Source organism: Branchiostoma belcheri, unplaced genomic scaffold (genome assembly GCF_001625305.1).
Source record: "Branchiostoma belcheri isolate BF01 breed outbred unplaced genomic scaffold, Haploidv18h27 scaffold53, whole genome shotgun sequence".
In the NCBI taxonomy this organism is placed as follows: Eukaryota; Metazoa; Chordata; class Leptocardii; order Amphioxiformes; family Branchiostomatidae; genus Branchiostoma; species Branchiostoma belcheri.
Genome location: NW_017804165.1, coordinates 992,398 through 1,015,532, shown reverse-complemented (window position 1 = coordinate 1,015,532; position 23,135 = coordinate 992,398). Strand labels below are relative to the sequence as shown.

Genomic DNA, 23,135 nt, shown 5'->3' with positions numbered 1-23,135 from the left:
AATACATGGCTAGCACCTTCATGTAATGATCCTTTTTTTTTTACACATTTCAGAGTTGTAGATAAAACACAAAGTTTCTCAAGTCACCTTTGATTCGTTTAAATATAGTAGACAGTACAAAACTAGACTACATTTTGTACATACAGTCAGTCATTCCCATAAGTTTGCAGGATATAAAGTTACTAGATATACATGTACCATCATAAATCCAACCATGGTGTCTACATGCTGTAAGCTGCCTATATTTGGAAACATAAAACTGTGGACTTCTTAGCGGCTATTTTGGTTGCAGAACAGTTTATTGGTCCTACCATGGCGGACATACCGACTGCTGAAACATGTCGTCAGGGGCAACAAAGAATCCCAGTACTGTGGGCAGATGCGCCCTGTCTGACTCCTGAAAAGAAGAAGCGAAAACAGAAAGACAAGAATAACCACCACACACTGTCTGCACACACACGGCATGATTTTATCCTTTGAGGACAACCCCATCTTTGTTTCTCTATGATCACATATGTTTGACTAATTGTAGACAAGCATGATATATTGAAATGCATGTACATGTATCTTCAATCCCTTTTATTTCATATTTTCTCCCACAACCCGTTAGTTACAATTTTGTGCTACTTTTAATAGTTTTACACTCTGTTCCGTTCTCCTTAATTTGCTCTTTTCCAACAATTGAAACCTGTCCTGCATCACATACACACAAACACACACACAAATAACAAAATTTAAATAGAAATGATATCCAGGTCTTTATCATGAGGCATTTTGATGATGACTGATGTCTACCCTCCTCTGGCAGTCCAATATTGTTTGGACTTCATGTGATTAAAAAAACTTGCCTGCCAAAAAACATAACACAATGCCTTGTTTCGTACCAGGCTTGTTCTGGCAGCTTGCATGTCAAATTAATTGGATGATATTACAAACAGTATTTACAAAGGGCTCAAACACAAGCCACTTGTAATGACAAGGCAAAGACAAAGGTTGGAAATGTGCAATATGTCCATAATAAGGAGGGATAATGCAAGAGCTGGTGCTCTTCAGCATTAGAAAATCTAATGTTTACCATTGATACCTTATGCCCAAGTATGTCTCCATCTCCCAACCCTTGTGTCAAACCTTACAATCCAGTGATGTCTGGGCTTAACTTGCCAACCTTGACATTTGCAGGAAATGTTCTTCACATCATAAGAAAAATTCTGAAAACAAACATGGTATTTTTCTATCAGATAGTTCATCATCAGAATCTGTCGTTGAAGTTCTCTGGCCTGACTTTAAGAGTGACAGACTTGAGGGAGTAGAAGTAGCCTTTCCAGCTGAGCCATGTGATGCCGTCATAGACGTAGTAATGCCCATTCCATCCACCCTCATAGTCCCCACCGTGGTAGTAGATCCCGTTCAGATTGGCCTACAGAGACAAAAGGAAAGAGTCAACAAGCAGTTTATGAAATGAAGAGGAAAATTTGTATTATTACACAATGTTGTTCAGGTGATGAAAAAAGCAAGGCCAGTCACAAAATTCCTGTGAGCAGGTATTCTCAATAGAAATGCACCGTACACAGTATATGTACATGTAGGTATGATTACTGTTCATCCCAATGTTATTCAAGGACTAAAATACCATTCTGCCATTCAGAGAATAATAGTCCAATGTATAGTCTGGTTAAAAAGCTGTTTTGTGAATTTAAAGTAGACAAAACAGAGTAGAATAAGCCTAGTACTCTCCCTTCCTGTGAGGTCTCTGTCCAACCGATTATTTATGTTGTAAATATTCCCCTTTCCTTAAAGCCTTTCCCTTTGTAATTCAGCCTAAACACAGTGGTAAGAATGGACAGGGAATGTGCACAGATCACTTCACAGACTTGCTCCTTTTGTATACTTGTTGATCCCACCATAAGTGTGGCGGGTCATGCCTGAGTTACACTGGCGCGCTGAAGAAGCTGACATCTCACATCTGAGTGGCCCTTCCCAGCAAATTGAAATTAATTTGCGAGGGAAGGTCATAGCAGTACTCCTACTGAGGTCTTGTTTATCCCATAAGTTTGTAGGGTCATGGTAGAGTGAGGATGTGCAGGATAATTTAAAGCCCTTGGCTCACATCTGAACTGGCCTCCCAGGAAATCGAAATTAATTTGTGAGGGTGGGTCGCGGCAGCCAGACGACTTGGCAGTAGGCACGTGCTATTTACACAACTTTGGGAGCTGCAACATGCCGACCCACGATTTCACACACCATGACAAACCTGTTTCTGTCAACAAAGGGTCAAGTGTATCGGTTCAAGTATGTTGTATGGTGGAAGGCTGTTTAAGTAGTCCATCAAAAATGTGATTTGGAACAATTTATCAACTTGATCAGTAGAGCCTTTGCCCCACAGAGCCACATGTTGGAGGAATTGGCAAAGGGCTTCTTTTGAAACATGGATGGAATTTTTTTTTCAATTCTGGAACCTGTATGGATAACTACCTATACATTTGTCAAGGTTCCATGTGATGTAGCACATGTCACAGACAAGTCAGAACAGACAGGTTCCATGTCTGTTGTCTGACGTCACACAGATAGGAGTGAGAACCCGTCTCTCCATCTCTGCCAAGGCTGGCACCAGCACAAGCAGCCAAGCTCGGTAACATGAGACAAATGGGATCCCCACAGTAAAATTCCCCTTGTTGACTTTTGGACAAATGCCTGAAATGGCATACTACATCAATTTTAGTGGCATGGGAAGAATGAAAACCATTTTTCACAGTTTTTCACGTGTGATTCTCTTTGACATTATGTCATCAGGAGCAATTGATGGTAGTGCGTTGCAAGTCTTCAGGCCTTGCGAGATCATTTCATGAAGGTTCCTGCTTTAAAACTCTGTTTATAGCCAGGAACATTGTTTGAAATCATTTCAAAGGGTCAGTCACAAATGTGATTGACTGTGGAAATGATTTGCTTCAACTTCAGGAAAGGAATGTTTGGTAAAAGTAAACAGTCCTCTCAATCCTTCGCCCCCTGCTAGTTCCACTTGACTTGGTCATCTGGTTCGAATGTTGAACTGCCGAAGAGATTTACCGAAGACTTACCTTAGATGAAAGACTTGAAGCATGCAGTCCCAATGTCAATGTCACTAGCCCTCTCAGATTGAAAAAAGATTTGCTGTCTGACTTTTCAGTGAAAATTTTTAACAGAGCATCCATATTTAGGACCTGGATCAATGTGATTTATGTTAGTTGGGAAGAATTGTGAAGCATTGGGAAGCATTTCTGAGATTAAACTTGCAGTAACTCATCAAGCAGAGGTTGAATGGGAAGATTATGATGGATTAGATTGACAGAAAAAGTTCAATCTTCCCTAAGCCCCTACAACCTCTGCTTGGAGAGTAAATACACTTACATGCGTGCAGTCCCAGTACCACCAGCCAGCTTTCCTCAGCTCTGCACAGTGGTACATGCTGGCATCATAGTCTGAGTCATAGGTGCTGAATCTGTGGTAAAACAACCGCAGGTGTTCTTACATAAGGCACAAGGTTTTAAGATTAAGAAGAATGACCTAGATTTATACACATCTTTAAGTTGATTTTTTTGTGTCTTATTGACAGCCTTCATTTTTTGGAAGGTTGAAAGTTCAACACATAGATTGGAAAGAAAACATGAGTTTGTACATACAATATACCTGGGTAAATATAAATATATGGGATCATAATTTTGTGAGGAGGAGGGATATGTCCTTGGTACCGAATAAGCTTAGCTGAGTGTCACGAGTAAGATTGGTATATTCCAGTAGTTTGAAAAATACTGCCACACAGTTGTCCAATCCTGCTGTTGAATCTAAAACTGATTAAAGAGATTAATGACAGCTTGATAATGATAAAGCTACTTGTTACCTTCATCCTATATGTGTACATTGGTATGTAGGTCAGTGCAATCAGACTGATAGTACAGTAGTAGTTGCTAAGAGCGTTGAGCTCTCTTAGCACCCACATGTTAGCCCAGATCGTTGTTAACATTGTGGGTACTTGGTAAGTTTGCTGAGAACACACAGTCACTGTAACGACTGGTGGGAAATCGGTTACAGGCACTGGAGTGCTTCCCTGCCTGAGGCTGCTGGCTCATTACAGCTAACTGGGCTATCAGGAATCAGTTATTCAGTCCATTAGAAAAGATGACAGTGCTGATAATGGAGACCATGCACCCTAAGGTACATGTACACAATGTAAAAGAGGAAATGAACTGAAGGAAAGGAACTACAAGTGGTATTTCGTGAGCTGAGAAAGACTGGGAAAATGTTTGGCCATTTACCTTGATCCACTATTTGGGAAAGAGTCCCCAGCGTTTCCATAATAGCTTCCAACACGTACACGGTACATTTTATCCTCATTCTCCACATAGAACTGCGAGTATTCCGCGTATCTCGTGCTGTTGCTCCAGTCTTCCAAAGTCACACGCATCAGGTATTGTCCCTGCTTTGTCACCGCGCTGATCTTGTCATTGCCCAACCAGTGCTCTCCCTCCAGGTGTCCGAAGCCCTCCTTGTACGCTTTCCATCCCCGATAGAAACTTTCCGACCCGTCCCAGCGGCGCTGGAAGAGGGTCCATCCGCCGCCCTCATCCTCCTGGTCACAGTACACGTGGAAGGAGTGATTACTCCCCTGGGGATGGACCTCGTACATGCCAGAGTCAGTCAGGCCCTGGTGGTACGCATCTGCACAATCTGAAATATATAAGTGGAACCATTTTACTAACTGTCAAATCACTCACTCAGCCCAGATTTCTTGGAACCTCTCCACAACTGTCAAATAAACACAGATAACAACATTTTCAGGTGGCAATGGTTCATTCCTTTGGCAGATACATTATAAACAGTATGTGACCCGAGGTTTTTTCTATGACAAACAGATTTTTTGGATTTACTTTGCCTGTCCATAAAGCATAAGCAGTGGTGTACCAGGCAGGTCAGGCACCCTTAGCTTGGCAGGCTATAAAGTAAGAGAGCACATGTATGAGCAGTACCAAAGCTCACAAATCTCTAGCACAGGCTGGCTGTCCATGATGTTATATCATATTTGTACATAGGTAGGTAGGAAATTTAAAACCCTCTCTACTACAAAGATGGATTGGTTTGAACTTGGGTTACTACAAAATGTACTGTAAGTCCATTTTTGATTACGAAATCTTTAAGTTCACGGTTTTCACGAAGACGCTCTTCTCGTGAACTCACCTCCTCGCGAACCCATTCCGTACGTACCAACCCCCCTCCCCCAAACATCGTGCGTCTCAGCTCGTCTCAGCTAACAACTTCTACATTACGTAGTACTAGTAAATGACAAGACTCAACGAATAACAGCAGACTTCTTTTCAGAATCAAATAAACTTTATTCAATGAGCATATGGTTCACGGAGTCATTATTTTGTTACTAGTAATACAAGTGTTTCTTGCGAAGAACGGTAAAAGTTTACATAGCCGACTAGACAACATCAGTTTTAACAAGAACGCTAGTTCGGCGATAACGTAGCGGTGAACAGCTGTAAACATGTGCAACATCGTACATACGGAATTTTACAACATACATCGGTAAAAAGTTGTTGTCGTGTACAAGCCACGTAAAGCAGAATTATTTACGGTACGGAAAATCGGCAAAAAAAATAGAACCAAGCGGGATAGCGTGGGTCTTTGTCTATACCTCTAGAGATCAAACTACACGAGTTCAACGTTACTCACCAAAGCTACACGCAAAAAAATCATTTCACAAGATTTCCATACATCCCAAGAAAATGTACGCTACATAATTATACAACATTAACAGGTATTTATAGGGAAGAATTGCACGAAAATCTACCGCCGAGCCGATCGACAAATTACAAGAAATCCAACATGGCGGCCTTTGTTTACATAGCGCGTTGTCTAATGGTCTAAGTTTGCTTGATTTTTTAAATTTTTTTTACAACTTGTTGAATCAACATGGTTTTAAACGTTACCAAACAGCAAATTTATAGAACAGTGCGCTAAAATTTCACAACTAAAGATGATTTACGCGAGGACTACTGTGCAGAAGTTGGCAACATTTGCCGCTCGGAGCCGAAAGTTCAAACATGGCGGCGGCTTTTGTTTTTACTCACGCGCCCGTCGGCTCACAGCGGCTCAGATCTCTGTGCGGTCCCATCCCCTGGCGATGTCCACGTTGTTGGCGATACTGTCCAGTGCACCCAGGACCCAGTTCGCATGGATGGGCTTCAGTTTGGACAGTGTCATGTCCACGGAACCATGTTCTAACCGCGCGTACCTCGCACGTACCTCACGCGGAAAAAAATTATTGACGGTAAATTTGCAGACATGTAACGCCTTGTTGAAAATTACCGACTCGCGAAGCCATAGACCTCGTGAACTTCCAAATTGCTCCATCTCGTGAAATAAAGCATTCGTGAACATAACTGGACTTACAGTATTTTACCTTGCTCGCAGCCTTTCTTTCAGACAGGAAGGCACAGAGCAGCCACAGAATAAAGAAGACAAATTACCCCAAGAATCTTTCACTGTCAGGGAGGTGAAAATGGAACCATTCCTTTCAAATTCTTGCCCTTTCTGGGCTGACTTGATTTGGTGTGTGACATGTCAGGGTGTAAAAGCTGTATGTGCAGGGCACATCTTGGACACAGATGGCTTTGAACCCTCATACCGTAGCACCCAAAAGCATTTTATTTCCTTTGAAGGGGTATGAGTAACAGGTAATGACAGATGTCTAAGTTCTAACTTGGTTAAAGTAAAGAGGTAAAGAATTACAGTATAGACTTTGCTACTCAGAGAGAACTCTGACAACATCAGGCCCCAGGGTAATATGATAGCCTTGAAGTTTGAACTTGAAGCACTTTTCTTTGACTTTTGCCCAATAGCTGACAATAAGACATATACAGAGGTGTATGTTTGCTGTTGGCCCTGCCTGTAGTGTCAACATTGGTGTTTATGTGACCACAAGTTCACTGATATCTACATTAGTTACTATGTTATGTAGTGTGTAGATGTAGTGGACTGGAATTTGGCCAGATTTTGCATGAAATGAAAAACCGGTGAACATTTCACATGTGTTATGTGGAGGGATAAGATGTGAAAATGTAATATGTATGGTTCAACTACACCCAGTAGTATAATAACTTATATATAAGATGATGTGAAAAAGTTGCATCATGAAAAGAATCCTCCCATTGTTATGAATGATTACTACTAACAGTACAGGTGCCCTTATGGTTTTGCTGCCACCCTACGTGATATTCAATCTCTTACTTTATCTCAACCAATACCCATCCTAAACTAGTCAACATCAACAATCAATATTTCCTGTATCAGTACATTTTCCCCTTACTCATATAAGTCACCTAGTAATAGTAACCTACTTTCAGGCCCTTTTACGCAGGCCACATGTAAAGCATTAGTTCTCCATCGAAAGCATTAGTTCTCCCCCTGCATCAAATCAAACATGCATCCTCCACTATTAAGTGGGACAGTCAGATAACCTCTCCACCTCTTTATGTGGAGAGACTTAGCGGTGTATTTTAAGTTTCCTCTGTGGGATATACAGTGTAGTCTGTAGTGGGGTGTCCAAGTTGGGATGAAATAACAGCTTTGAAGCCTCTGAAGCTGATGTTGATCCTCGGAATGATCGATGGTTAAGTGTCCAAATGATGCGTTTGATATGGCAGATTACCGCCAGAGATTCCTGGCATTGTCGCAAGCTTTTGCCATGCCTCGCTTTGCGGTGGGGGATCAGGCATGAAGCCAGAAGCTCCCATTACTAATGACTTTATAATAAAGCTGACAAACCAGGGTCCTAGCTGACTTAATCAGTCTGGAGGTTACAGGGATCACAGGAGTATAAAAGGCGTATTTAATGCTCTTTAAAAAGATATTGCAATAAGTGGGGCGCCGTCTGTCAAATAAACTATCCTTTACACTTTCCAATTTGGCGCAATAAGCTGGCCGGTATCTCAGACCCAGTCAGAGCCGTATGTGTCAATTGTTGTTTCCTACTGGTCGGAGTCAACTCAGGATGTAGGAACTAAATCTTATTTCGCTTCAAAGGGAAACATCTTGCAACAATCAGCACCCTAGGTTCAGAGTAATAATTTTTTCAGAATGGGTTACATGCTGAATGGTGATAATGAGGGTAAAGTGGTCAATACCACAGGTGTGCCAACCTTTTGACTTAAAGCAGACACCTACCTTTTGGAAGCTTGGTTGGTGGCTGGGTTGGGGCAGTTGGAGGCTCCTCAAAATGTTCTTCCACTTCTTCCTCCATGTCCTCCTTGGGTAATTCTGTAAAGATGTCTTCTTCGTCTTGGACTTCCTCCCACCCCTCCAAGGCAGCGTGGTAGAGTTCCATCTGTGGCCCTTGCGTATCGACACTGTTCTTCTGATGAATGCTGTTGTCCCCGATAAATCCAGGTTTTGTGATGGGCTGGGGCTGGAAACTGTTAATGGTGATGACCTCGTTCTCTATTTGTGTCACCTGCCCCTCCAAGGTTTGCATGCGGTGGTCCAGGGTGTAGACCTCCGCGGCGTGCCTCCGGATACGCTGGTCGATGATGGTGTCGTTTTGTATCAGCTGCTTTATCCGCTTCCTCACGTGCCGCCCCTTTCTCTCCTCGTCCTTCTGCACAATCTGTATTTTCCTGATCATCGATGCCTGCCCCTGGAGCGCTTTCTCCAGTTCCCCAACCTTCATCGTGGCTTCTTTGAAGTCCGCAGATTCGTCGTTCTGGACTTGACTGGACGACACAACATTCACACCTGTTGGGTCAAACTCTGCGAGTTGTTGGTACATTTTCGCAATTTCTGTAGAAAGTTGAATGTCTTGGTCATGAAGTCTTTCCACAAAGGCTTCTAGCTGCTTTAGCCGTGCGCTTAGCTCCTGACATGAACATGACTCTTCCGTTGTGTCGACAGCATCGATTTCCGAATCACCTGTCTGTGCTCTAGACAATGTGCCATAAGTGAGGACAAGCATAAGGCTCCATGCCAGCAGGCACACACTCCCTTTGTCGCAGGACATGGCTCCAAACCTCAGTATATTCCAGACGCCGGCTGGGCAGTGCTCTCAACTATGTGTCTGTGGTTCTGGCGAGAGCCGCAGCGTGCAGAGCGGCGTGCCGCATTTTTGACCTTTGCACATGTTGCTCTGTTGCCTCAAATTAGTATTTACATGTGATCCACGGTGTGGCGAGCCTGGGACACCCTGCCTTTATTAAAGCCAGACTTGATGGGGGTTTGCGTGCTCCGGGCCAGAGGTTTGCCATGCCTCTGTCTTGGGTGAGATCATCAGTCAGTTTGGATGACTGTTTGTTTTAGTAATGCCACTGTTTGGGCTACCAGTCCTGGCATTGTTGTGGATTGCCCCACAACTTGGTGGTTTCACGCTTGTTGATGCTGCCACCGCTGGGACCCCCTCGGGGCAGGGTTGCCTGTCCATCATCCCAGTACATGATCAGACTCTGCTATTTTAAACCCTCCACTCACGGCTTGGTAAATGTGTGCCAAGGGGACATGCCAAGGGAATACCCTCTTAGAGTCCCTTAAGGGGGATTATGGAAATCCCAGCAGGGGGACCAACAACTGACACTCAGTTTTGATAGGTTTGGTGGGATCAGTTTCTAGAGCAGATTGTCTGTAGTAACTACTGTGCAAAGCAAATTTCCTTGAATTCTTCCTATACCATTTCAAGAACCATAGTTGCAAAGCTTTGTTCCAACACAAGAAGGGAACTCATTTCAAGACCCTTGTGAATGAGCTTGTGCACTGGGTTAGGGTAAAGGGTGAGAACAGGCCACTGAATTAACACGCATTATAATGAATCATTAGGTACATTTATAACATCTCCAGGCTTTAGGGTTCTAGGAAGTCTATAATATGGAAAAGATGCAATCTTGAAAGTGCCATCCAATCTAAACAGTTAGAAACCAGCTTGTCAGACAATTCTGGAGCCGTCCTTGAAACTCTTTTTAGTTATAGTAGTAGGGTCTAAATGGGTTTTCTGGAGATTGCAATGCCCTTTATGAGCAAGGTTCTTCCTCTTCATACCCTGCATTCTTTCTGATAACACTTCAGCAATTCCATGCTGGTCAGCATTAGTTCAGCTCTGATAGTCATCCTCTCAGCTGGTTGACCATTTGGGATGGTCTTCAACCTCAAGGACCTTCTGATCACATTTACGCCCAGCCTGGGACCTTAAAAGATGCTCAGAGGTGTGCTAAAACAGCTTGAAGTCAACCTTACCATTGACTTACAACTACACCTACAGGAAAGTGTACAAAAAAGTGAATGAATGAATGACTGGTTTATTTGATCAACATCAACATGATCCTTAAAAAGTACATCGCAGCCAAATAAAGTGGCTGAATTACAAACTTTTCACATCAAGAGATAAGGCTATATACAAATTGGCATTTGGTACAAATATTAATATTTACATATAGTAATAATGTTCTAAATGTGGAGAGGTTACTGACATACCAGTAATGTATATACAAGTACATTAGTTACTTAATGGGAAAATAAACTGACATTCGGGTATATACATGTACAGTACTGTATATTAGTTACTTAGTAATGGCTTTTAGGCAAATCCAGAGGAGAGTTCAATGGTTACAGTTGTTAAGTCAAAATGAATTTTAAGAAGAGCAAATCTGATACTGATGGGCGTTAGATTAATCTTACAAAGCCAGTCTTACGGAGAGGCGGCACGTTAACAAAATTTGCTCGTTTAGTACAGTTTGTCGCTCGTTCTGGGTTGTCCTCCCCACATAGTCAAAAGCTAGTTTCATTTTCAAAACTTCCTACTAAATGAACAACCCTATCATAAATACTCTCAGTTTAGATTCAACCTGCTGTGAGATTAACAAAGGGTCGTCTGCGTGGGATGCGGGGTGATTTGGTGCTTTCTGATTTACGCCACACAGAAATAAAGGAATGCAGGCCACAACAAAGGTCTGCCAAGTTCTTTTCCACAGGAGTGGATATATGGCCTTGCTAACCCGTCGTCTCAAAGTCAGTGGTTTTGTGAACACTGATGCCAAAACGTTGCTTGGAACAGTCATCCTTAGTCCTGATGTGAACTTTACATTGGAATCCAGCCAGACTACTAGCCATTAATAGTTTCCTGAAATGATAATAAAACTAAACACACTTATTCCTACTCCTCATTAATAAAGATAATTTCTGAGATGTAAATTTTGCTGCAAAAGAGATCAACCACAGATTTGAAACAGCTTTAAGCTCAGCCTAGTTGACATACCCTCAAAATTTTAAATTTAAACCACAATGCCTTTTGTCCCATCATCCTATCAGCAACCTTGTACAAGTTGTATGCCATAAACCCTTGAAGAGCCTTCTGTTGGTTGCAGTTAGACAGACAGTTCGGCAACAGGTGCCTGAAGGCCTGCTGTCTGCTAACCATGTTTATGTATATTTGAGGCATGTGAAGGAAAATCATAACAGTCTGCCTCATCATTTAGCTTCGCTGTTGGGTTCACTCACATGTCATCCACTGCAAAATCATTGATGCAAGGAGAGGAAAGTTAATGAATGATTTTTATATTAGTTTGATCCTGACTTTTGGGTGACTTATTTCTCTTCATTGTAAAATATTAATATAGCTGTTACAATACCATACATGTGATGTCGCTGAATAGATTACATGTATAAGGAGGTTTATTTGTGGCTGGTATCCATATTTCTTATGTTGTTCCAAGTGAAGATAAAGAGAGTTATGGGATTACTGTAGTACAAAGTCAGTGCTGGCAAGTTTCCCTGAAACCTGTGCTCCTAGTCAACCTTTTTTATTGGAGAGACATTCTCCCCTAAATCAAGTGCAGACATGTCTGTGTTCACTGACACTAGTGACAGGATGTGCGTGATACATTCTGTGTGTACTTCTTGAAAAATTGTTGTATTTGCAGACATCCAAATTACAAGTGCTCGTTGCAGCCAAACAGATTTTGTTCATTTAGCTAAGTCAGTTGTATTAAACCCAGAGCTCTATTTGAAATTCTTCACCAAATGTAAATATAGTGCATAATCAAGTGTTTCTGATATCTTAGGATATCAAGATACTATTGACTTTTTAACTTGATATACATGTGTAGTACCTAGAATCATGATCAGAGACATTAGCTATAAAGATACAGAATTTAGGGATTGTAATATTGTATCATACCAGCTCTCCTATATTTCTATCAAGTTTGGGGAGCCATCAATCTTTTAAAAGCAGCAGTTGCTGGAGATCCTTAGCTGTGGAACAGTTTAAGGATTATGTATAAACATACTTTCATGAGACAAGCCACAATAAACAAACCATGGGAAGATCAAGGAAAGTCACGCCATCTGTGGGTGCCTTGAAAAGCGCCTCAATAAACAAACCCTCAGCACGCAGCACTGGAAAACCAACCAACCATAGCTGGCAGCTTCCCTCCCAAACAGAAATACAGGTGGACTGTTTAGTAGAGGAGGTCCTGGAGGAGAAACTATAGGAGGCTGGGGCAGATGGAGTGTTGATGTGAACTATCTTCACTATGATGTTTGTTTATGCTTTGAGTTCTGATATTACTGTCTAAACTTCACAGAAGTGTTATCTAATCTGTTCTATGACAGCTACACAACATTCTTCGAGTATGACAAGAAAATAAAAATGCAGAAAAAGTAATACTACATGTATATAGTATAGTAGTATCACCTTAATCTGCTTGAACGAGAAATTATTAACTTTAGGATATGAGACAACTTGGCTGTCTCAATAAGGGTAATAGATATTTTGATAAAGTTTGAACAAAGTAAATTCCAAGGTCAATGTCAATATATGCTGTCTCTTCAGACCATCACAGATGTGAAAGGATGGGACTTAACAGTCCAGACAGAGATGTGAATCTATTTAAGACATAATCATTGATTATGTAGGATATCCTTAATCATACAATTAAGGCATCTCCAGGTTGCTTATGGGCTTATAATTCAGACTGAGGATCAAAGCCATCCCTGGCTGGTAGAGGTCAGGGTTGTTCCATGTGATATCCTGCCAAGCGACACTCCCCTGGACAAAGCAAACAGTCTGCACTTCCATGTCACAACACCACACTCACCTGTCATATCATTTCCCAGTGCTTATTCATTTTCAATATGGTCTTCCCTGGCTGAACGTCACTGGCGTGTTTCCTGTGAAAACAGGGCCTTGTTGCAGGGTCAACAGTGGTGAGGAAAAGTTGACCAGCATGTCCACCTTTCTTTTCTATCTGTCAATCATTGAGGACAAAACTAGAACACCTAGCTTCCGGATATCGTTGACACCATTGCTTGTGGCATTTCGGGTCATTTGATAAGGACATATTGTACAATATAGCAAATTTTAATTTTGTCAGAACTGTTGAGGCCTCGGGTGCATTTATATTAAAGTGGACAGGTAAAATTTGATCAAGTTAGACCAACATTGCTGTGTCTCTTCCTATTGACAGAATCTGACCCATTTCTCAGTATTTGACCCATTTTCGTCAGTTTGTCTCCAAGGGAAAAGAGATCTTAAGTATGTTTTGAGTTCGCTCCCCCACTTCCAACTGGAATTCATGTGTCTTATCCTTCCCAGATGGTCGGATGTTTTGGTTGAAGTTTTTCGTCAAAACAGGTCAAGAGGCTGAGCTCCACACTTCTGACACGGAGCAGGAAGTGAAATCTGCTGGAAGTTATTTTGTTTTTAAACCTGACAAAATCCTGTCTCAATATAACCCATGGGTCATAGGATGTTATGAAAGTTTAGAATGTTGATAAAAAATTATATTATGTAAGTCGATCTTCTGCTGATATCAAGATGGCTACCATAATGCAAGTTGAAAGATTGAAAAGTGATTTAGTTGGTGAAATGTGACAAGGCTGTCTCAGTATAACCTAAGGGTTACAGGTTAGGGAAGTTCAGAATGTCACTGTAAATGAATCTTCTGCTGATAACAAGATGCCGACCATATTCATCATAGGCCAGGCTCCTTACATGTAGACGTCTACATGAATTAGAAACCAATCTGCTTAAACTTACCAGATGCATTTTAAAACCTACATTATTGATGGTAGAATTCAGACAATCACCCTCAGTTTGTATCTTGTATAAGTGATGTATTTTCAGCTGAAGAAACCACAAATATAAGCCTTTTGATCTTAAAATTTTCTATTCTTCCTCCCTGCTTCCTACTGCTTGCATTGGCAAGATGTAAAATCTGTTATCCACAACATATCTCTGAACAGTATTATCTCTGTCATTGTTTATCGTAGGCTTAGTAACAGAAAGGTTGGAATAAAAGAGACCTGATACATGTACATTTTGTAGTAAGGTAAAGAAAGGAACGTTTCACAGATAATGCTTCGCTACATGTATCTGTTATTGACCATATGAACTTTTAATAATATAGTTTTATATTCGTTCTCGCCCCCTTCAGGACAACCAGCTGAAGGTGATCGAGTGCAACCTCCGCGTGTCTCGCTCCTTCCCCTTCGTCTCTAAGACCCTCGGACACGACTTCATCGCCATGGCAACACAGATCATCATGAACCAGCCCGTCGAGCCGGTCGAGCTGAACGGGACTGGGAAAGTCGGCGTGAAGGTACGAAATTCTTCAGTAAAACTTCCCTCTCTTATACTGTCTTCTCTTCTCTCTCTCTCTCTGTCTCCCTGTCTGTGTCAGCTGTATGGTGTTACCTTGTGGTTTCTATGGAAACGGGTTGCCATGACTACATCTCTTGGTGTACCACCCGGGTGTTAGGTCACGGCGCACGGAGCGGCTGACATTGCCTCGGTCTCGGAGCTATTGACCCGGGCACTGGAGGTAGTTACCACGTGCTCTTCTCTTGTTGTGTGCTTGTGAAGTGGTTGAGTGTGAGTCCTCTTCACCCCCATGCTTCTGTCCACTTTTACTTTTCTATCATCTTTCTAAATGTCAGTGTAAACTGTAACTATGATATTATAAGCAATGTTTGTTCTATGTGACTGTATGTTGAGCTCTCATTTTCTGTGACAGAATGTATAGAGCACTCGCACTGCACAAAACTACAAGTCCAGAAGCAATAAGAACCAATTGACTGTAAATGACCATATTACATGTACATTATCTTATCCCTATTTACATTTGTAGATTCACTGTCAACATCACCTTACCAGCATTTCCTTTTTTTTAAAGTACAGTCAAACCTGCCTATAGTGGTCACTCAAGGGACTGGCCAAATTTGACCACTATGGCCAGGTGACCACTATAGAGAAACAGCCGGTTAGTTCGACCCCCCCCCCCAAAAAAGGGACACATGCTTTGAGTACCAACAGTGATGTCTTTATTCTGAAACATATGAATACATACATTTGCAAAGGTAAACCCCTTTTATATGTACATGTGTTAGTTCAATAATTTGTTGTTCTTTTGCTTTAGTTGTACTTTATTTTGTACTTGCTTGAAAAAAAAGAAATACAGAAATATTGCATGGAAACATTAACTTGACATCAAAGATACATACACTCAACATATTCAGTTAATCTATTCTGGGACAATGAAACCATTCACATAATTTAAAACATACAAAATCACTGGTTGTCATTTACTGTTCTTGTGTACATACTAGTACTACATGTGGCTAAAGAAAAGAAAGCAAATCAAGCAACAAACTTTCAACTCCAAACAAATTTCTATCGACTGCAAAATCATTTAATCTAAGCTCAGCTTTCGACGATTTCTTCTCACTCTCTCTGCCAGTCGAATCACTTCCACCTTTTGGAATAAGTTTGGCGTCCGTCTTTCCGCTTTCGCCATCGTTTCTCCGCAATCGCCACGTTACTAGTAGTTGTTGTTGTTAGTCGAAAAGTGGAAGAGAACGACATCGCCATGTTTTTGTTCTTTGGTGAACACTTGCTTCGCGCGACCGACATACGCCACAGCGAATTCCAACCACGTAAATAAGTTATTTTGTACCAAGATGCTGTCTATTTAGTTAACAGCAAAATAATTGTTCGTCAGTTGCCAGTTACTTTCCGTTTTTGGTCGTTTTTGAACATGAAAACTTAGCGAAAACTCTCCTTTGTTTACGGCTTGGGTTTCTCCCCGCGTGGGTTGTCTGCCTCTACCATTATGCCAATGTGGTAGTCAACAGAAAATTTTCTCCTTTCAGACTTATATCTTTTCTAAAATATCCACTACAGTGTTAAATTTACATCTAATATTAATTGTAGTAATGTATTTCAAATGTTTTCATAATGTAATTACGTCATTTGACGCTAATGAAGTTAAATAAAACTCGGTGTATCTACCTCCATACCAGTGGAGTCTTCCGATGACCCCAATTGACCTCCCTCTGCAGCCAACATGCGCCATCTTGGAAAAATACGAAACGCATTTTCGAGCCAAATTTCTTTAATTATGCCCATGAAAAACGGAAGCTATGCACATATCTACGCATTTCAAGGAATCGAGAAACCAAATATGGATATTCTTAAGTTTTTTTGTAAAGATAATTTGCCGTAATCTTCGCCGAGCGGCCGAGTCCATTGAAAGCTCCATGCGGCACGCACGGCACTGGTCTGTGTTGGCGAAAACGCAGATATCAAAGACACCCGCGACCGCAGAAACTTCGTGTCAAAAGTCAGTTTTCCTTTATTTCATACACATATGGAGTCTAATTTTCAGTTCACATTTTAGTAATGTAGCGATCGGAAAATTATCACAAGGCTCATAACGGTCGTAGCCCGAGGTGGGGTGGTGTTATGGCCGTGGTGCTTAGTGGGTTACGGTCAGCCGCGACCGCTATCGGCGGTGTTGACATGCCGGCGGGACCGGAATGGGGTGACCGCTGACCGCGTTGAACAGTGACCGCTATAGACACGATTCTTAATGCTTACGTCAATGGGAAAAATTCAAGGGACCGGCAAAAACTGACCGCTATGGCCGAGTGACCACTATACAAAGGTGACCGCTAGTACAGGTTTGACTGTACTACAGTAATAATGTAATAATGTCCAGGTATTTTATTCTTTACTTCCTGCTATGCCTTTTAATACCTACCAAATGTTTGTGACCTGTGCCTCCCGGTAACTGATGTTGTGTGTGTTGTGTTGTAGGTTCCACAGTTCTCGTTCTCGCGGCTGGCCGGTGCTGACGCCCTGCTTGGCGTGGAGATGGCGAGTACGGGCGAGGTGGCGTGCTTCGGCGAGAACCGCTACTCCGCGTACCTGAAGGCCATGCTGAGCACCGGCTTCCGCATCCCCCGCAAGAACATCCTGCTGTCCATCGGCAGCTACAAGGTACAAACTTTTTACTGGATGTAGGGGCTGAAGAAGGTGTCTGATAGACATCAAAACGTAAGCAAGGAATAGTTGGGTTATGTGAAAGAAAACCCCTATATCCTATACTCTACCAACCTAATGAAATTATTATCGGTTACATTTTTACTGATAACCTTTAGATTCCTTTTGTAATGGGTGACTTGTTTTTGTGGTGAAAAGATTCATCATTCATAACAAATGTAGATCTTAAACAGGATGCCAACCATTAATGTTTTGCACAGAGTGTACTAAGAAAGTAATTTTCATTGTGGTATAAACATGGTGTTCCAAAACTGCATTTCAGAACAAGAACGAGCTCCTGCCTGCCGTGCGGACCCTGGAGAACCTGAAGTACAAGCTGTTCGCCAGCATGGGTACTGCTGACTTCTACAGCGAACATGGCATACAGGTTAGTGTCTTCACTTTTCTATCCTTACACATGGAAAGTACAAAACCAAACCTGACCAGTTGCTAGTAGTAATCTCTGGTTGTGTTAAAAGAACCACTTCCATAGATAGAAGGTAAAAACAAAGAGGTTCACACATGTATTCTTCACCGAATGTTTTTGCCATGCACAGATCACTCCCATCGAATGGCCATTTGAAGATGGAGAAGGAGGCAACACTCTCAGTGCCAAGGGTGAGAAGGAGCCCAACATCGCTGACTACCTGGCCGAGAACATGTTTGACCTGGTCATCAACCTTCCCATGAGGAGCGGCGGGTATCGCCGTGTGTCGTCCTTCGTCACACAGGGCTACCGCACGCGGCGCATGGCTGTCGACTTCTCCGTGCCGCTTATCACCGACGTCAAGTGTGCCAAGATGTTTGTGGAGGTACAGCAATAAAAAAATAAATGCCAATAGCAGACTTATGTCATAAAGTATAGTCTTAACCCTTGTCCTGCTGGCATTTTTACACAATATTTTCAAATTATTTGATGTCTTAATCAGGTCATGGACCCTTGGCTTTTTTTCCCTGTTGTGATGTAATGCATTTGTTGCGTTTGCTGTGGTGTGATGCGTTGCATGAGAAATACCTCCAAATCGTACATACAGAGCGCAATATAGATGGTACTGTATATGCAACCCATATATGTATGGGCTCTGCAGGACAAGGGTTTTAAGTACTCTCATTTTGACAGAAGCAATCTTCTAAACTTGGCTTACATTTTGTATATATATTGAGTATAGACGAAGGACTGTAACCATGAATATTTTTTTCTTTGTACACAGGCTCTGCGTAAGGTCGGTGGAAAGCCTCAAATGAAGACACACATTGACTGTATGACCTCCCAGAAGCTGGTCAAGCTACCAGGTATGGATCCTCTACTATCATGAAAGTTCATCGGGGTTGGTAGTTACGTGTTAAAAGTTAAAACTTTAGATCCAACACAATAAAGTTCTCTCACCTAGAGCTTTCAACCAGTCACTCTGGTCTTCCTCAGTAGACTGACCCAGTGAGGCTTGTCACGTGGCTTCTAAGTTTGACGTCAACACTGTTTCAAAGGTTGCGGTTCAGTGAAGGGTGATGGATCTTCATTTAGATGGAGGTTTCCAGTTTCATTGGAATGAGAACATTTTTTACAACAGCCTTTTACTTGATGCACTGTTATAATCTGTACCTGCAGGTCTGATTGACGTCCATGTCCACGTGAGGGAGCCAGGCGCGACTCACAAGGAGGACTTCTCCTCGTGCACGGCCGCGGCCCTGGCTGGCGGAGTAACCATGATCCTCTGCATGCCCAACACTTCACCACCAACCACAGACCAGGCTTCTCTCGCTCTCACACAAAAGGTTCAACGAAACTTTCCTATCACAATGATAACTATTACCTTTTATCCAGGAAGACACAGATCATTTTAAACAATCTAATCAGCTTTTATCTTTGTAACTTTAGAATTATAACAATAATTTTCTTGCTGTTGAGCACATGTGATAAGGTTTAGAGTTAAGTATTTTTTTTAATTGCCATGTCTTGCTGAATTTAGAGTGACAAACCTTAATGGTTTTAAATCTGCATCATGTAGTTTTGTAAAAACAAATCACCACCCAAATAACCCTGATTTCCACGACATGCGTGATTGAACCAGTTGTGTTTTGTGTTTCTGCTGCTTCATCTCTGTTTGAATCCCCCAGCTTGCCCGACTGAATGCCAGGTGTGACTACGGTCTGTACGTTGGAGCGGGAACAGACAACGCCGACCTGCTGCCTCCGTTGGGAAACTCCGCCATTGCCATGAAGATGTACCTGAACCAGACATTCGGACCCCTCAGGCTGGATGACATCACACAGTGGATGCAGGTACGGCTGCACTTCACTTTGCACATTTATGACATCATGAAAACCTGTCCTTTCATAATGATAATAAATGGTTTATTGGTCAAACATTACCTGTGCAATCGCAGCCTTTTATAGCACTGACTTGATGCAGAGTTTACAATTACATAATACGTCATGATACCTTGATACGTCATGGTAACATACATGTAGTTGCACCAGACATGTCCTGGTTGAACAGTTAAACCAGCATCGTCCATAAGTTGATATATAATTTATTGATATTCAAATATTTGATGGAAGATATTTCTCTAAAGTAAGTAAACTTGAAGAAAATACATAATTTTCTTATATGGGAATTTCATCACTGACTACTGTATTTCTTATCAATACCTGCCACCTGATGACACCTGTCTTATTTTCTTGCTGTCCTCCTGCAGCACTTTGAGAAGTGGCCGAAGCACCTGCCCATCGTGTGCCACGCCGAGGGCCAGACCATGGCCGCTGCCATCCTCATGGCCGAGTTCTACAAGAGGTCCATCCACATCGCTCATGTGGCCAAGAGGGAAGAGGTGGGCAGGGAACCAGTTTTAAGTTTTCTTTTCAAAAGTATAACACTGGGATAGCAAGTGTGAAAGGTTGATGTTGTTTAAGGTGGTATGGAAGGGTGGCTGAGGACTTTGGGGACATCCTAAAAATACTACTTAGGATTACCTATGGTCATTGATTTTTTTTGTGTGAGTACCTTAGTGCAAGATGATAATTTATGCAAATTTTGATGACGTAATCATGACGTCATCTCTAGTTATGAGCCACGCCCCCTTTTTAGAAAAATCAATTTTTCTGGCCAGTGCTTTGGTTTTTATTCACCATATTTTGTTGAAAGGCACACACTAGTAATAGGAACAAACGTATGCGAGCATTTTTTAATATCTCAAAGTGTTGATTTTTTATGAATTTTTTTCGTAAATGTCAACAGTGCCATGCGCCAGCACCCCTCCCCAACATATAAAGCGGCGCAGTGTGTCGGCCTCGCATACGATTTTAGTTTATAAGCTTATCTTTCAAAAAATACCACCTTTTTGTCTCTTTCCATGAACATTTTTTCCACAGTTTCATTCTTAAAATGCTGTATATGTCGTAGGGGTTACATAATGTCCATTTTGAAGCCCGAAAGAGCCGAAATCGCCAATTTTTGTCGCCATTCCAAGGGCGCCCATCCCTCCCACCGAAAAATGGGTCATTGGCCTGTCAGCACGCTGTATTTAGCTTACTGCGGCGCTATTTGGAAAAACAGGCCGGGGATATGTCCAGTAAAAAGAACAGCCAAAAAGAACGCTAAGATTTCGCGCGAGTAGGGGTCACGTGACTCACCCAAAATGGCGGATGGCGTGGCTTGTTTACGAGCGGAGAAAGCTGTGCGCTTTGCGCCAGCATTTGGGCCGGTAGACGATCTTTTTCACGGCCGTATCCTACGTAGATTTGCAGATGAAGGTTTATGGACTATTCTGAGACCTTATTGGAGAAAATCTGCCGGGGTATTCTGGAGTTACGGACTTGTTTTTTAGGCCTACCCCCAGAGGAGATTGACGATCAGCAAGGTCACAACACTGAAAAGTTATCGCGCGATACCGGAGTAGATAGCCCTGGAAAAAAGCTTGCCCGGACGTGGTATGAGATTATGAGCGAGTATAATTTTGTTGATTACGTGAATTTACGTTGCACGTTGTCCTAGACTTGTGGAAATAATTTTCACGCACGACGTTCTATGTTCTATCTGAAAAGTACGGACTATCTCTGTAAATCTGTTGGAACTGATTTTTTTTGTAAGCGGCTACTATTTGCTTTATGCTGTAAATCGTAAAAGATTATTGTTAGCAGTTACCGTAAGATTATGTAAAAATTCTGCTGAAGTTTGTAAGTGTCGTATTTTTTAATAAAAACGTAGATTTTATAAAAATTACTCGTAGTTCTTATCATGTCTGTTCACTAGAACGTAACGTTAACGTTTAGTAGTTACAAACGTGTTGCAGTCGATACAAACTCAGAATAATAAGACAGTGCACAGGTAGAGACGCGTTTTTATTCGGTAGAAAATTACTTAATGAGTTGTCTGTGAAAATCATGAAAGAACACAAAGGATAACGCCGCATAATGACGGCCGAGTATGAACTACCAAGCGCGGCTCTTTACTAGTATGCATGCAGTGACCCGGTTCGCCAGGCCGCTCATAACTAAACCAAGATCTAACTTGTGGCTCAAAGCAGACAGCTTCGTTTCTTTTGGCAGTCGAATGTTTTTATATTGGAAGTTGTCAGATTATTTCTGGCGTTTTTGGTGATTTGTGTGGCTGCTTATCTCTGGTTGTGTGTTGCAACTTGACAACATTTTGCCGATACGAAGTGTGATAAACAATGGAAACGGCTTGTGTTTTCAGAAAATTATTATTCTTTGCATTTGGCAGGTTTTTACCCAAAACGTTTTGCAAACAACTGACATCAAACGCTCAGTAAAACTCTCTTTTCCAGTGTCTTTTCCCTTCCCAAAAATTATGAAAGTGAAGCTCTCAGTTTACGTAATGACCAGCGAGCCTGATTGGTCGAGCGGCGGAGTAGCTTTTAAAAATAATGTGCACACCCCCACTGGGGCCTGGCTGGAGCGTGAAAAAAATGCACAATTTGGCGGTCAATTTGGCGGCCAAAATGTGGCCATAGTGACAAGACGAAAGAAAATTATAAAAATAGACCCAAAAGACTACCATATCAGATAGAGTTCGTAGTATTTCTAAATATGCCTCAGCTATCCTTCTGGACCACCTTAATAGTGTAGATTTCTTTGTCTTTACTGTCTGTGGTGACTATGGTGGCATTGGTGGTTAGAGTGTTGGACTCGGAATCAATAGGTCCCGTGTTTGATACTAACCATGCCCCGACATTGTTCCCTTGGGAAAGGCACTTTACACTATCTTCCTTCCCCTGACGGTGGAGTGACACCTATTGAGCCTCTTGGGCTAATCGTTTATCTGTTTAATCTGCCAAAAACACTACGGATTTTGTGCGCCAATGTGCCAACATCTGCACATTTGCCACCAAGAGCCTTAAAATTTTTTGTACTACCGGTATGTTAACTGTCGCATGTCCTGTCCATGTGAACAGATCATGGTGATCCGCCAAGCCAAGGACCGAGGGATGCAGGTGACCTGCGAGGTTGCGCCCCACCACCTGTTCCTGACCCAGGATGACCTGGAGGCCATAGGTCACGCCAGGGGTCAGGTCAAGCCCCCCATCCAGACCAAGGAGGACCAAGATGCATTGTGGGAAAACATGGACATCATCGACTGCTTTGCAACTGACCATGGTACGTTTTTTGTCTCTTGAATGCCACAAATGAATGTCAATAAGAAGAGAATGACTCAATCAACAAAACACATGGAATAAACCCAAGCAAAATAGACATTGTATTGACAACTCTGGAAATTATCAGGATGCAAAATTCAGCTTCATGTGTATCACTGTGGTTCATATGTAGAAAAGTGTTCCGTTGTCTG

General features: G+C 42.0%; 2 protein-coding genes across 2 annotated transcripts in view; one reads left to right on the top strand and one right to left on the bottom strand.

Moving 5' to 3' along the window:
• LOC109481007 (CAD protein-like) overlaps positions 1–23,135 on the top strand; it is a 52,311-nt gene that overhangs the window by 19,780 nt on the left and 9,396 nt on the right. The window contains exons 24-32 of the mRNA XM_019783486.1: positions 14,448–14,612; positions 17,108–17,290; positions 17,616–17,720; positions 17,890–18,144; positions 18,544–18,625; positions 18,939–19,105; positions 19,448–19,612; positions 20,029–20,160; positions 22,744–22,945. Coding sequence (XP_019639045.1) covers positions 14,448–14,612; positions 17,108–17,290; positions 17,616–17,720; positions 17,890–18,144; positions 18,544–18,625; positions 18,939–19,105; positions 19,448–19,612; positions 20,029–20,160; positions 22,744–22,945 — 1,456 coding nt within the window. The remainder of the gene's footprint in view (positions 1–14,447; positions 14,613–17,107; positions 17,291–17,615; positions 17,721–17,889; positions 18,145–18,543; positions 18,626–18,938; positions 19,106–19,447; positions 19,613–20,028; positions 20,161–22,743; positions 22,946–23,135) is intronic.
• LOC109480993 (angiopoietin-related protein 2-like) lies at positions 1,027–4,697 on the bottom strand. The gene is made up of 3 exons (XM_019783464.1): positions 4,290–4,697; positions 3,385–3,475; positions 1,027–1,417 (listed from the first exon to the last, which is right to left on the bottom strand). Exons 1-3 carry the CDS (start codon positions 4,658–4,660, stop codon positions 1,250–1,252), a joined length of 630 nt encoding a protein of 209 aa, XP_019639023.1. The 5' UTR covers positions 4,661–4,697; the 3' UTR covers positions 1,027–1,249.

What these genes read in the sequence shown, in the direction of transcription:
- LOC109480993 (XM_019783464.1), bottom strand. Translation starts at nt 4,660, where the DNA reads ATGTACGAGGTCCATCCCCAGGGGAGTAATCACTCCTTCCACGTGTAC. An exon ending in TTCCCAAATAGTGGATCAAG is followed by an intron (nt 3,476 to 4,289) that starts GTAAATGGCCAA and finishes GTTTTACCACAG; the next exon opens with ATTCAGCACCTATGACTCAG. An exon ending in GGTACTGGGACTGCACGCAT is followed by an intron (nt 1,418 to 3,384) that starts GTAAGTGTATTT and finishes TTGTCTCTGTAG; the next exon opens with GCCAATCTGAACGGGATCTA.